This window comes from Amphiura filiformis, chromosome 9, assembly GCF_039555335.1.
Source record: "Amphiura filiformis chromosome 9, Afil_fr2py, whole genome shotgun sequence".
NCBI lineage: Eukaryota > Metazoa > Echinodermata > Ophiuroidea > Amphilepidida > Amphiuridae > Amphiura > Amphiura filiformis.
In genome coordinates, this window is record NC_092636.1 from 32527152 (window position 1) to 32538618 (window position 11467).

Sequence of the window (11467 nt, forward strand, 5' to 3'; positions counted from 1 at the left end):
TGCCTGGTTATCAAATCAATCAGTGACAAGGTTATCTCTGAATTTGACAGGTGCTAAATGATGTAATAACATTAAAACATTAATTTTAGAGATAACCTTGTCACTGATTAATTTGATAACCAGGTAGGTTTGGTTCTCCCCAGAAGAACTGCTCTGGTGGGGCTTCCTCTTTAAGGGGGTACTACACCTGCCCAATTTTGTACCTATTTTTGCATTTTTCAAAAATTATAGCGCATTTGTGACAAGTAAGATATGTATATTATATGGGCAAGGACTACAACTACTGCACTGGAAATTTGATTTCAACACAGGCAACAGTTGTGCAGTTGTGGAGTACAGTCAAAAATGAGTGAAAACCAATATTAATCAATAAATCAATAACTACTTGCCTTGAGTTACTGAATTTACAATGCAGTAGTTGTAGTCCTTTCCCCTATAATATACTTATCTTACTTTTCACCAATGCGCTATAATTTTTGAGAAAAATGCAAAAATAGGCACAAAATTGGCCAGGGGTGTAGCACCCCTTAATGAGTTTTAATGCTTTGTTAGATCTCCTGTTCCGCTTCTAAAGTTTGTTAGGCGTATATAAAGGCGGAAAAAATAAGACTCATAAAGTGTATTGATATAGAATGGTGTCCTAGCTTACGCTAGATGTGCGTTGCGTAGTGTGTGACTAGCGTATGCTTATGTGAGTTTACGTGAGCGCGAGTTGTGATGTCATTGACTCACACAGTAACAAAATCCGAATAATTTCCACCTTAATATAAGCCGAACAAACTTTAAATGCAAGAATGAGTACAAAAAAATAGCTTACTGTATTTCCTATTTTTGTTTGATAAGAAAATGCATCTTTCAACAAAACTCATATACTACCTGAAAAGATACACCAATTTATACTCTGATCAGCTCATAATAGGCGGGACTCATAACAATGTGGATTGAAATAGAATAATGTACAAAGAGCTTGGCGCACCACAAAGCACCACCTACGAAAACCGCTTTGCATATTGCTTGACTGACACACTTTTGTGAATTTACGCTTGTGTAATTTGGTCTTGTATAGACTCGGGCAGTAACAAAAATTGAATTATTCTCGCCTATTACGAGCTGACCACAGTATAGTCTCAGTTTTGACATTTGTGTATCTTATTGTAGATTTTTTCCTGGTGAGTGCAAGAAAGTTGTATGTACCATTATATAGTTTTAATGTGTATTTTTAGGATCCGATGAGTTAGTGCAGGAAAGTTGTACTAAAAAATTCCGAAAGCAACTGTTCGTACTTTTGGTTCTACCTTCATGTAAGAACATGTCATCATAAAATTTAGTTTGTGTGAAAACTGAGGCTTTTACCCTAGACATACTCTTGCCGTCTTACATGAAGGCAACACCAGACTTTGGAATGATAATTAGTTGTCAAAAATGCACAACCTACATGTATAGTTAAGGTGGTTGCTCTTACCAATGTGAGTATCAAGGGCGCATAATATTAAGCAATCGCAAGGAGCATAGCATTTTTATGACATCGCTGCCGAAGTTGACTTTATGGCAACTTTGATGCTCCAACGCTTGCGAAAATGTTACATGTGTTTGATCACTATGGTGATTTTTAAAGCGCACACTGCGACTGCTGAATGATATGCCCTTGAGTGCAATAGGTTAAACTGGGATACCAGTCATTTATTATTTCATACAGAGTCCATATCTGCATCTTAACTAAAGGTAGTAAATATAGATACTCTATACGCTGTAGAAGTGACGTCATAATCGGATTAACTACCATAGCAATAGATGAATACAATTTTTGAATATACCGCGCTGCACTGCCGCAGGTTGCACTCATCACCTGTCTTCAAATCACATAATAGATTGAATACAATACCGCTCTTTTCAAAGAGACTAATCTTACAGGTGCAAGTGATTAGCATTTCGTTGACATCTATGGTTCAATGTATCGGTACCGCATGAACGTAGTAGTGTGGGGCGATATAGCCAAAATTGTATTCATCTATTGCTATGGTAGTTAATCCGATTAACTACGTCACTTCTACGGCGTATAGACATGGATACTCCACAGAGAAAAGATGTTGTTCCACTGGATATAATGAAGCCCATTCAGTCATACAAACAGCTGTGTTGCTTTGTGGAATCAAGATATCTGGGAAATGGATTGGCATTAGATAAACCATGTGAGTTTCTACTTCCATCAATAATGGATGTTGCTAGAATTAAAGGACGTGTCAGGCAATCACAACATTATGCCTTATGTGTAAGAAAAATAATTATCAAGCATGAATCATGTGATTTTATTTAAAACAAACACATAGTGACCATAAAAACATCCTGTTTCTCAACATTATGATTATATATTCAAAATTCCAGGGCGCCGACATTGTGTATGGCATTGACGTCCCAGTAATACAATGAAGGCTGATGAGAATTGAGCACATGCAACCATTACGTCATTGCACTAGACAATTTCGGCGCGGAACTTTTGAATATCTCGAGTTGAGAGCCGGCTGTTTTCATTCGTTTTAATGGTCACTATGAGTTTGTTTTAAATAAAACCATGTGATTTGTGTTGATAATTATTTTTCTTACATATAAGGCAGCGGCATATTGTTATGATTGCCGGAGACTTCCTTTATTTAATAGGTTTGATGGAGTTAAGATTAGGAGGCGTAAATCTTGGGTTTTGATGATGGCAGGAACTTCATAACCCGCTTAATTTTGCCAATTTAAAGATTTTCTTTTTGTTAAATAAATGGAAATCCAGGTGATGGAAAAACAGCTATTTTAATAACATTAATATTAACAATATTGTTTTTCCACCACTCGAATTTCCATTCACATACTGCACAATAATATTCCTCTTGTAGTAAGTAGAGATTGGGTGGTTAAAATTTTGTGAAAATTGTTTAATTTGAGCACACATTTAGATTTGATTTTGATTGTTTAATGTTAATTTTTTATTACTTCTGTGGGCCGAGCTGTGCACCAAGCGTAGACGAGCGTACACACAGAAGAAATAAACAATCACGCTGATTGGCTGATCAACGCACTTGACAACAAGCCGATCGTAATTCACCAGTGCATACCCGGACCACAGAAGTAATAAAGAATTAACTTTAGGAACTTGAAGAACCCTCACAATTTTCCAAAATGAAAAATTTCGCCATCCACTGTGCAGATACCGCAGTATGTGAATGGAAATCCAGGTGGTGGAAAAACAACAATAATGTTAAATAACATTTTACAGTATTGTTTTTCTACCACCTGGATTTCCATACATACTGCAAAATGTAAGACTCCTGTGATGTCAATTCCATTTGAGCCAATATTTGGGTGTTCATGGTTTCAAGATTTTGCAGAACCCTCATACTTTTACAAAAGGTAAACAGACACTGAAAAAAAGTTCAACTGTCAAATAATGTATATATTTAATGTTTCATTTAATTACAAATATTATCCAGAAAAAAACCTACAATATAACCTGTTTAAATTGTAACAGCTGTGAAAATATGTACTGAGCAACAATCAAATAATTGTCCTTTGTCATTGGGCAGGAAAAAACAGAACTCTGTGTCCTTGGCCCTGAACATGTTTAAAGCAAAACTTATGTAACCTGTTGGCAGTTTTGTTTTAAATATGTTCAGTGGCCACAAGCACATACAAGGTTTTTCCTGCCGAACGATGAGTCTTGCTATTTATTTTTTCTCACAAAAATACACAACGTAAAAACACAATTCACCTTTACGGTAAATCCCATAAGCCTTTGCGAGTACACCTGAGAACTCGTCATTTGTCGTCACGCCGACTTGCAATGCGTAGTAACAATGTTCCATAAACGATCGGCGTAGATCGGTGTGACGTCAAATGACGAGGTCTCAGGTGTACTCGCAAAGGCTTATGGGATTTACCGAAAAGGTGAATTTATATGTGGAGGGCAAACAGCTAAACACTTCTGCATTTCAAAGTAAATATCACATATCAGTCATCAACAGCGTTCGAAATAGGGCCGGTCAGCCGGCCATTGGCCTGTAACTTTTTGGCCTAGCCGGTAACTTTTCTGACTGGCATCTAGTTGCCTACCCGGCTTGCCGGTAACTTTTTAAGGTCAAGCCCGGCTGGGGCATATTTCGAACACTGGACTCACCAAAGTGTTTAAAATTAAAAATCTTTTACTGGAACTTACTTTGACGTTGCATCTGAAACCATCAGACTTGATGAACTTGCCTGATGAAGTCTGATGGTATCCGACACAACATAAAAGTAAGTTCCAGTAAAAGATTTAATTTCAAAAATTTGTGACTTCATCTTGATTTAAGGAAACTTATATCACTATGAGCGTGTTTATAGTGAGCCAGATTATGCGGTATTTAGCTGGACTGCCACGCAGTCTATATTTGTTTATGTTTTACTAACCATTGCAAATCTAGACTACGTGGTAGTTGAGCTAAATAACGGAAAGATTGTCTCACTATAAACACGCTCTATGTACATAAGAATCTGGTTAGGAAGTATTGGTTTTACTTGCAGTATGTAAATTATGTAATATCAATGAACCTGTTTGATTGACAATGCTTGATACTTTTTTTTTCAAATCTTGTTTTTGACTTTTGGCAATGTTTTCACATGCATTTCAAAGCTACATGTAGTGCCCCTGACTGGAGGTACTTTATAGACTTTGTTTCATTTGAGGAATTGAACTTTTTTGATATGTACTACTTATTTTCTTTTTAAATACAAGCAAAGAAAATCCAGATTTATAACCCCCCTCTGCATTTTTTTAATTGATTTTATTTTGCTGGTTCACTTGTATTTGCAATTTAAAGGACAGAAAGTCTTTGTTGAACCAGCAGGGTACACAGCTCAGTTAAATGTACGCACTTTAACAGTATGATCAATATATTATATTATATTATATTATATTATGAAAGGAATAAATGACTTCAGAAATGTACAGTCTGAAGAGAACAAATTAATACAAATATGTATTCTGCATTCTTTTTATTTATCTATGGTATCAGTTTAATATTCCCAGTTTGAGGCTTTGATGAAGAAAGACAATTTCATTAAAATTAATTAGTCTGATGAAATCACAGAACTAGAGAAGAACTGGGACACTATTATAGTACCGCCACGACCAGTCGCGCCGTCAGTTTTTAAGACTCGCGGCACAGTATTTTGATAGAGAATGGCATGCACACAGTTTGGCGAAAACCGCAAAATGCTTATGCTAGTTGTGTGTTGCATAATGCGTGACTGGTGGATGCTGTGAATTTTCACAAGTGTGAGTTTGGACTTCATTGATGTGTGAATAAACATAAGCTGAATAATTTCTGCCTTATGAGTCGAATAAACTTTATGGGGAGAAAATTGGGAAGTATCCGGGTACTTGCCGACAGTGCGAGGGGACAAACAAAAATGATTCTGCATCTCATCTGAAGTGTCTTGGTACTTGTGTGCAGGTTGCATGCGCCCATCAGTTTAGTTTGCTTGTGCATGACAAGAAGTGCCTCAAGAGCAATCAGAGAGAAACCGAATACTCTCCAATTTTTGCTTCATGCCTGTATCAATATGGCGGTGAGTCCCGGTTCTCCTTCTCTGATTATGTGGATGAAATGCTACATTTACATTTTGTGAAGAAAAGAGAAAAAAAAATAGGTATAATGCAAAATGAAGGGGCAAATTAATCTTTTTGTTCTATTGGTGGCATCGGGATCAACGCTTTTAAAGGTGTAAGCTACATTGATACCAACGCCACCAATAGGAGAAGATTTGCCCCTTCATTTTGCATACCACTATGTCCAATTTTTTTCTCATTTCTTCACAAAATGCAAAAAAAAAAGAAGCTTTTAGATGTCATAAAAATTGCAAAAGCGCAACTCAAGAACAACAAAAGGTCTTTCTTTTACAAATGTGACCCATCACATCGAAACAAGGCAGTTGTCGTCAAAAATAAAATTGTAGATTTCTTTACCAAACTAAAGGACTGTTTTAAAGCTTTAAAATGGCACCTCTTTCATTAATATCGCACATAGAATGACAATTTTATGTGACAAATACAGTTCAAATTTCTTATTATTTTCTTTATTTTTTTTTGGGACACATTTTGTTTATTATCTTTAAATGTGGGTTTCCGACAACTGCCGTGTTTCGATATTTATTAACACACATGGTGAGTAAAGTTATCTTGGTCTTTAAACGTTTCATAAATGGGACAAGTCCATATTGTAGCTGTAATTGTTGTCATCTCGGTCCCATCTGTAACGATTACTTATCACAAGTTGACAGGTTAGGCCATTTCTGCCCGAATTTAAAACATTCAATCGGTATAATGGCCGTGCAGCTAGTTTGCAGTCTGTAATTGTGCCATGCCTCATTGCACTAGTCAGTTTTGGAATTTTTCTCTTCTGAATAGTCCCAAATATACGCCACTGATCATCTAAATAGGCTTCTGCCTTGATCGCGTTTATATCTTGCGGGTTTTGTGGTTCATACTCCACCCTCACAGCTACAGTCTCACCATCTCTCATGAGTTCTTGGACTTTTTCAAGAACATCTTGATAGCGTTTCTCCACGCAGGAACCCATCACGTTGAAGACTTGTGGATGGGATATGATATCACTGTCATCTTCATCACTTTCATCTTCATCATCATCATCCCTGCTTGCATCACTGTCAAATACATCTTGATCATCATTGTTCCTGCTGTTGGCATTTTCTGTCCTGTCTTCTTCCCCATCAGCAGAACTGGCACCTGAATACAGAAATTACAAGTAAAATATAAATAAGAACACTTCATTTCTAAAGCAGTAAAGCATATTTGCACTTTATTAGTCCATTGATGCAAAAATTTCCGAGCACAGCTGATTGAGCTGAATCAAATCAGTGGCGGAAGCATTAGAATATATAGGGGGTGTGTGAGCAGGGCGTATCCAGCTTTCTTGGTGGGGGGGGCAAAATAAAATTACAGGAGCACAGCTGAAAAAAAATGCAGAACTGTTGCATCATGCAATTTTTGTTTTTCAAAGATGTCTTCGAGCTTCAAAAAAGGCTTTATTGGGATGATGTGCGTGTGCGGAGCATGCACAAATTTTGAATTTGACATATTTGGTATTTTGCCCAGGGCTAAAAATTACTAAAAATTTTTTTTGTACTATATTATATATATTCTGTCGGGCCAACATCCGTGCTATCTCTAGTCTCGGGCCCAAACTGCATATGGCTCACGGTTTGTTATGAACAACAGAAACCGGTTGCGAAGGAGGCTACATAGCAATGTTGTTGGAGTGACATTCAATTTCGACCATGGAATTTTAAGTTTGTCAGTATATAAACGGTAAATCAAGTAAATTTCTTCCACTCTGAAGACTTAGAAACGGTTGTTTGATTCTTATGACTATTTGCGATTGAAATTTACATAACACCAATGACAGAAATCATCAACAAAAATCGAATCAGGGACTTGTTTTCACTTGACCGTGAGTCGCATCATCAACCGGAAGTGACATGGCACGGACCGACAGAATAGGATTTTGTAAATATCATGTTATTTTGTAAAAATTTGGCATACCGGGGTATATCACTTCACTTCATGCATGAGCGTTACTTGAAAAGCAGCGCTTGCCACTGAAGTTTAAGTGTGTATAAAGATTTCACAATTCAAAAATACTTCCATCACATGCATTATTTGGATTCTAACAATAAATAATGATTACCTGCACTTTGACCTGCATTTGGGTAGCAATGTTGACAAGCAGTTGGTGGAACATGGGCCAGAAGAAAATTTAACTCATCAACTCTTTCAGCATCTTGATCTGTTGCTGGCACAGGCATTGGTAATGTAGAGATGGTGGAAAACTTCCATATACAGCCAGATTCTACCAATTCACCATCAACATCTTTCCACTGGAAGAGAAAAAACAAAAAATGGAAGGGGGGAAATTTTAATTAATTGTGCTATGTAAATTTTGGTTCTCGTCCTGAGGATTTTCATGAATTGATAAGGAAGGGATGTTTTTTTCAATGTGAAATTAGCGTTGTTTCAGTAATTTTCGGCCTTTTCCAACACTGCTCAAGGAAATGAGGAGGCCCTTTTTTTTTCTTTATGTAATTATAAGATGCCTTGTAGCGGTACTGCTTTTCCACATATCATATTTTTTTTGTTCACATGGTAATCCCCACGAATATGAAAATTGAAATGAAATGCATTTACGGACAGTGACGGGGAGCGGGGCGGTGTCGCTAAACACAAACACAGTCATTGCCGCCTTCTGAGATGACTTTGTGCAAGTTGTTTAATGCCGAATATGAAACACAGCATCGGAAATTTCACACAAAGAGAAAGAATTTAATGAATACCCATGATAAAGCGTTTTCTCGTCGAACATCGGATTGTGATGTTGTAAAGCCAAGACGTGAATTTCGAAAGTGGACGTAACAATAACATACACTGAACATGCGATCTGAAAACATATCAAATCCATATCGAGCTCTGACCGAGTGACCATGATCGAATGATGATCATCGTCCATGATGATGATCTCACAGTCAGTGCATTTCATGACATGATATTTAATAACAAATATCATAATATGTATCATGGAGGTGTATTTGTACTTATGTCATGTCATGTTATGTCATGCACCTTGTGGCGTTCGCGTGCTGTATGCAGAGATAGTCACGATCTCTTCTTGTCAGGCTTATTCAGTCATAACAATGACATTGTCATTGACAATGTCTGTCATATATGTTACTTTTTGGTAAAGCCGTGTGGACCACAACACCTCCCCCACCCCAAGCCGATCGGCGGTTAGTACTTTTTACCGATTTATATTTGAGATTCGTAATGAAATTTCAGCTTACCCGAATGATACAACTCGATTCCACCAAAAGCAATTTAGGCGTTTGAAATGTCTGGACTTTCAAGTCAGCCCGGTCCGGCATCAACACCCCACGCCTAATTGCTGGATCTGCCGGCAACGAAATATGGCATATACGAACCCAAAGGCCCATCGACGCACAGTCAGTCATTGGCACACCAAAGCCATGGTTTGTTATACAATGAAGTAAAACAACCTTGTTTTCTTCAAATATTTTTGCTTTCGAATCGGCGACGTCGAATACAATGGAACTGGAAGTCGCCATATTGAAAGACCGATAATGATCAATAACGGAAGTTCGTTGTAATAGCGCTAGGGATTGTGGGAGTTTGAGGGACCGTCGGGAAAAAACCGAAAGTGTCCATGGGCCGGTCACGATCTCTTCTCTTGCGTACAATAGGACTGGCGAGCGAGTCTACCTCATCATGCTCATGCAGTTCCAATAATTGAAAGTCCCGGCTCTGCCCGGGAGTTCCAAGTGTGCTGTGTATGTGTTTAATGTGCATTCACATACTGTAACACGGCTGGGCCGCGGGGTGAATACTGAGAATCCGGAACCTGGAATGACTGGACAAAAAGACAACTGTACTACGAAATGCCATCTAAAATGGTGAACTATTCTTATTGAGCGAATTTCACTGGTTCTTAAAAATATTACTCATGGCGGGAGCTTTCGACTGATGCCAGCTTGTCTATCAGTTTGGCAATTGAGCAATTTAGGCCAGTCAGAAGTCAAATTTCTTTGTGATATAAAAATCAATAAATAAATCAGAAAAATAATAGGCTTCAAGTTCAGCCTATTTAATTAATTTTGAAGTCACTGGCAGATTTTTCATGTACTTTCCTTGATTCTGAAGTATAGAACTGCACAATTGATAGAATAAACAGGAAGTTCCTTTTTTAATTAATAAAACGAGGAGTGTGCCTTTAATCCATAACACAAAAATTCAGAGCACAATTTCATGCCTGAAATTTACCACCAATCTGCATGTCATGCATGCATGCACGCACATCATAATGCAAGGCCAAGCTTAGCCTTTCTTGAAGACTAGGAACTTCCCCTTTTATATTCTATATTAATTAAATTAAGATGATTAAACCATTGTTTTATCAGTCACGATGAACCAAGATGTCCAAGAGAAGCAGAAGGTCCAAGCCAAGAGCCTAAGTAAGCTTAAACTTTCCAGGCCACCTACAGGCGCTAAAAGGCACAAGGCTCAGCAGCCTAGGCCATCTAAGCTTACCAATTATGGGCGATTTGTGACTGTAAAGATGCTAAAAATAGTGCAGTTCTATAGGTCTACCTTCGATGAAGACAATTAAGCATTCATGGGAACCAAATTCACAAAGCGGAGAAAGCTAGCCTTGAAAAAGGCTCGATGATGATGGATGGATGACAGGACTACTGCTGACATGGCTATCGTCTGCTACATTATGACCATCATTTTTGGCTGAATGTTCCCATAAATTGCATTAAATGTCTTCCACATCGAAGCTGAAATTTAGTGAACCAATGTCAAGGAAAGTGAGGCTACGGCAGTGAGTGGCAGTCACTTCCAATGCCTGATGAGTCTCATTTCAAATCTGCTGTGACAGAGCTGACCAGGGGCGTGACTGCCCCTGGCAGCGTCAAACCAAAAAGTGAGCAATTTTGGCGAGCAGCCGCTTTTTATACGAGCAATTTATCGCGAAAACACGCACAAAACGAGAGTTGAGTGAGCAGAAAAATCAGTTTCCTTGCTCATGAGCAATTTATCGTCCTTTCTCGTGAGCAAGAAAACAGCACATTCTGCTCACGAGAACTCACTCACCGAAAAGGTTTCTGATTGACTGAAAAACATGAAAAACGAACGCGGCGCAAATCCAGACAAGCGAGAATCCGACCATAGACATCCCCAGACGGGGCGGGGTCGAGAATGAAAAGCGAGTTGCCAGGGTCGCAAATTTGACAGAATCTTTAATAGATTCAGAGAATTACACAAAATCGACAAAGAACTGGCAACTAGTAAACAAGTAAAACTTTCCTAGATCGAAAATATGCACGAAACATATCATTTTAAATCAATTAATTTACGCCGAAATTCAATTCAGATTTCAATAAAAGTAATTTTGATAGTATTTCCACCTGTGCTTTACCATAACTTTGATTAATTTGCACAATAAAATAATTTGGATCATGAAAATCTGGCGACCAAATCAGTGACTGGTGAGTAATACAATCATGACAATACTCTTCATTCAGTAAGCTTATAAACATGCATGACCAGAACATCAAAGTTGAGGACTCAATAACGACTCATCAAAATTTGGTTATAAAAATCATGATAACTAGTTCAAGAGAGATAGGTACCGTATGTGTAACAATACAAAAATAAGACCATACATGTAAGCCTCACACGAGCTCAAATAACCAATTTGTAGAGAATGAGCGAAAATCCATTTTCGTTACAATACACACTTAGCCGTCGGTACGTAGAAATTGTTGCTCCAAAAATGATTGCAAATTACACATTTGTAATCATTTTTCACCGAAAAACGATAGCAAAGCACTCTAGCATCGAATGCGTAACTATCGTGTT

General features: G+C 37.8%; 2 protein-coding genes across 3 annotated transcripts in view; one reads left to right on the forward strand and one right to left on the reverse strand.

The window, feature by feature from the left end:
• Window positions 1-11467, forward strand: part of LOC140160886 (uncharacterized) — a 55565-nt gene that overhangs the window by 20970 nt on the left and 23128 nt on the right. The gene's annotated exons all lie outside the window — the stretch shown is intronic.
• Window positions 3474-9268, reverse strand: LOC140160885 (uncharacterized). Its single transcript, XM_072184217.1, has 3 exons — window positions 8872-9268; window positions 7725-7914; window positions 3474-6763 (listed from the first exon to the last, which is right to left on the reverse strand). Exons 1-3 carry the CDS (start codon window positions 9151-9153, stop codon window positions 6213-6215), a joined length of 1023 nt encoding a protein of 340 aa, XP_072040318.1. The 5' UTR covers window positions 9154-9268; the 3' UTR covers window positions 3474-6212.

Coding starts and splice junctions, on each gene's coding strand:
- LOC140160885 (XM_072184217.1), bottom strand. CDS start 9,153: ATGGCGACTTCCAGTTCCATTGTATTCGACGTCGCCGATTCGAAAGCA. Junction 7,915..8,871: donor AATCGAGTTGTATCATTCGG/GTAAGCTGAAAT, acceptor TTTCTCTTCCAG/TGGAAAGATGTTGATGGTGA. Junction 6,764..7,724: donor AAATGCAGGTCAAAGTGCAG/GTAATCATTATT, acceptor TTCTGTATTCAG/GTGCCAGTTCTGCTGATGGG.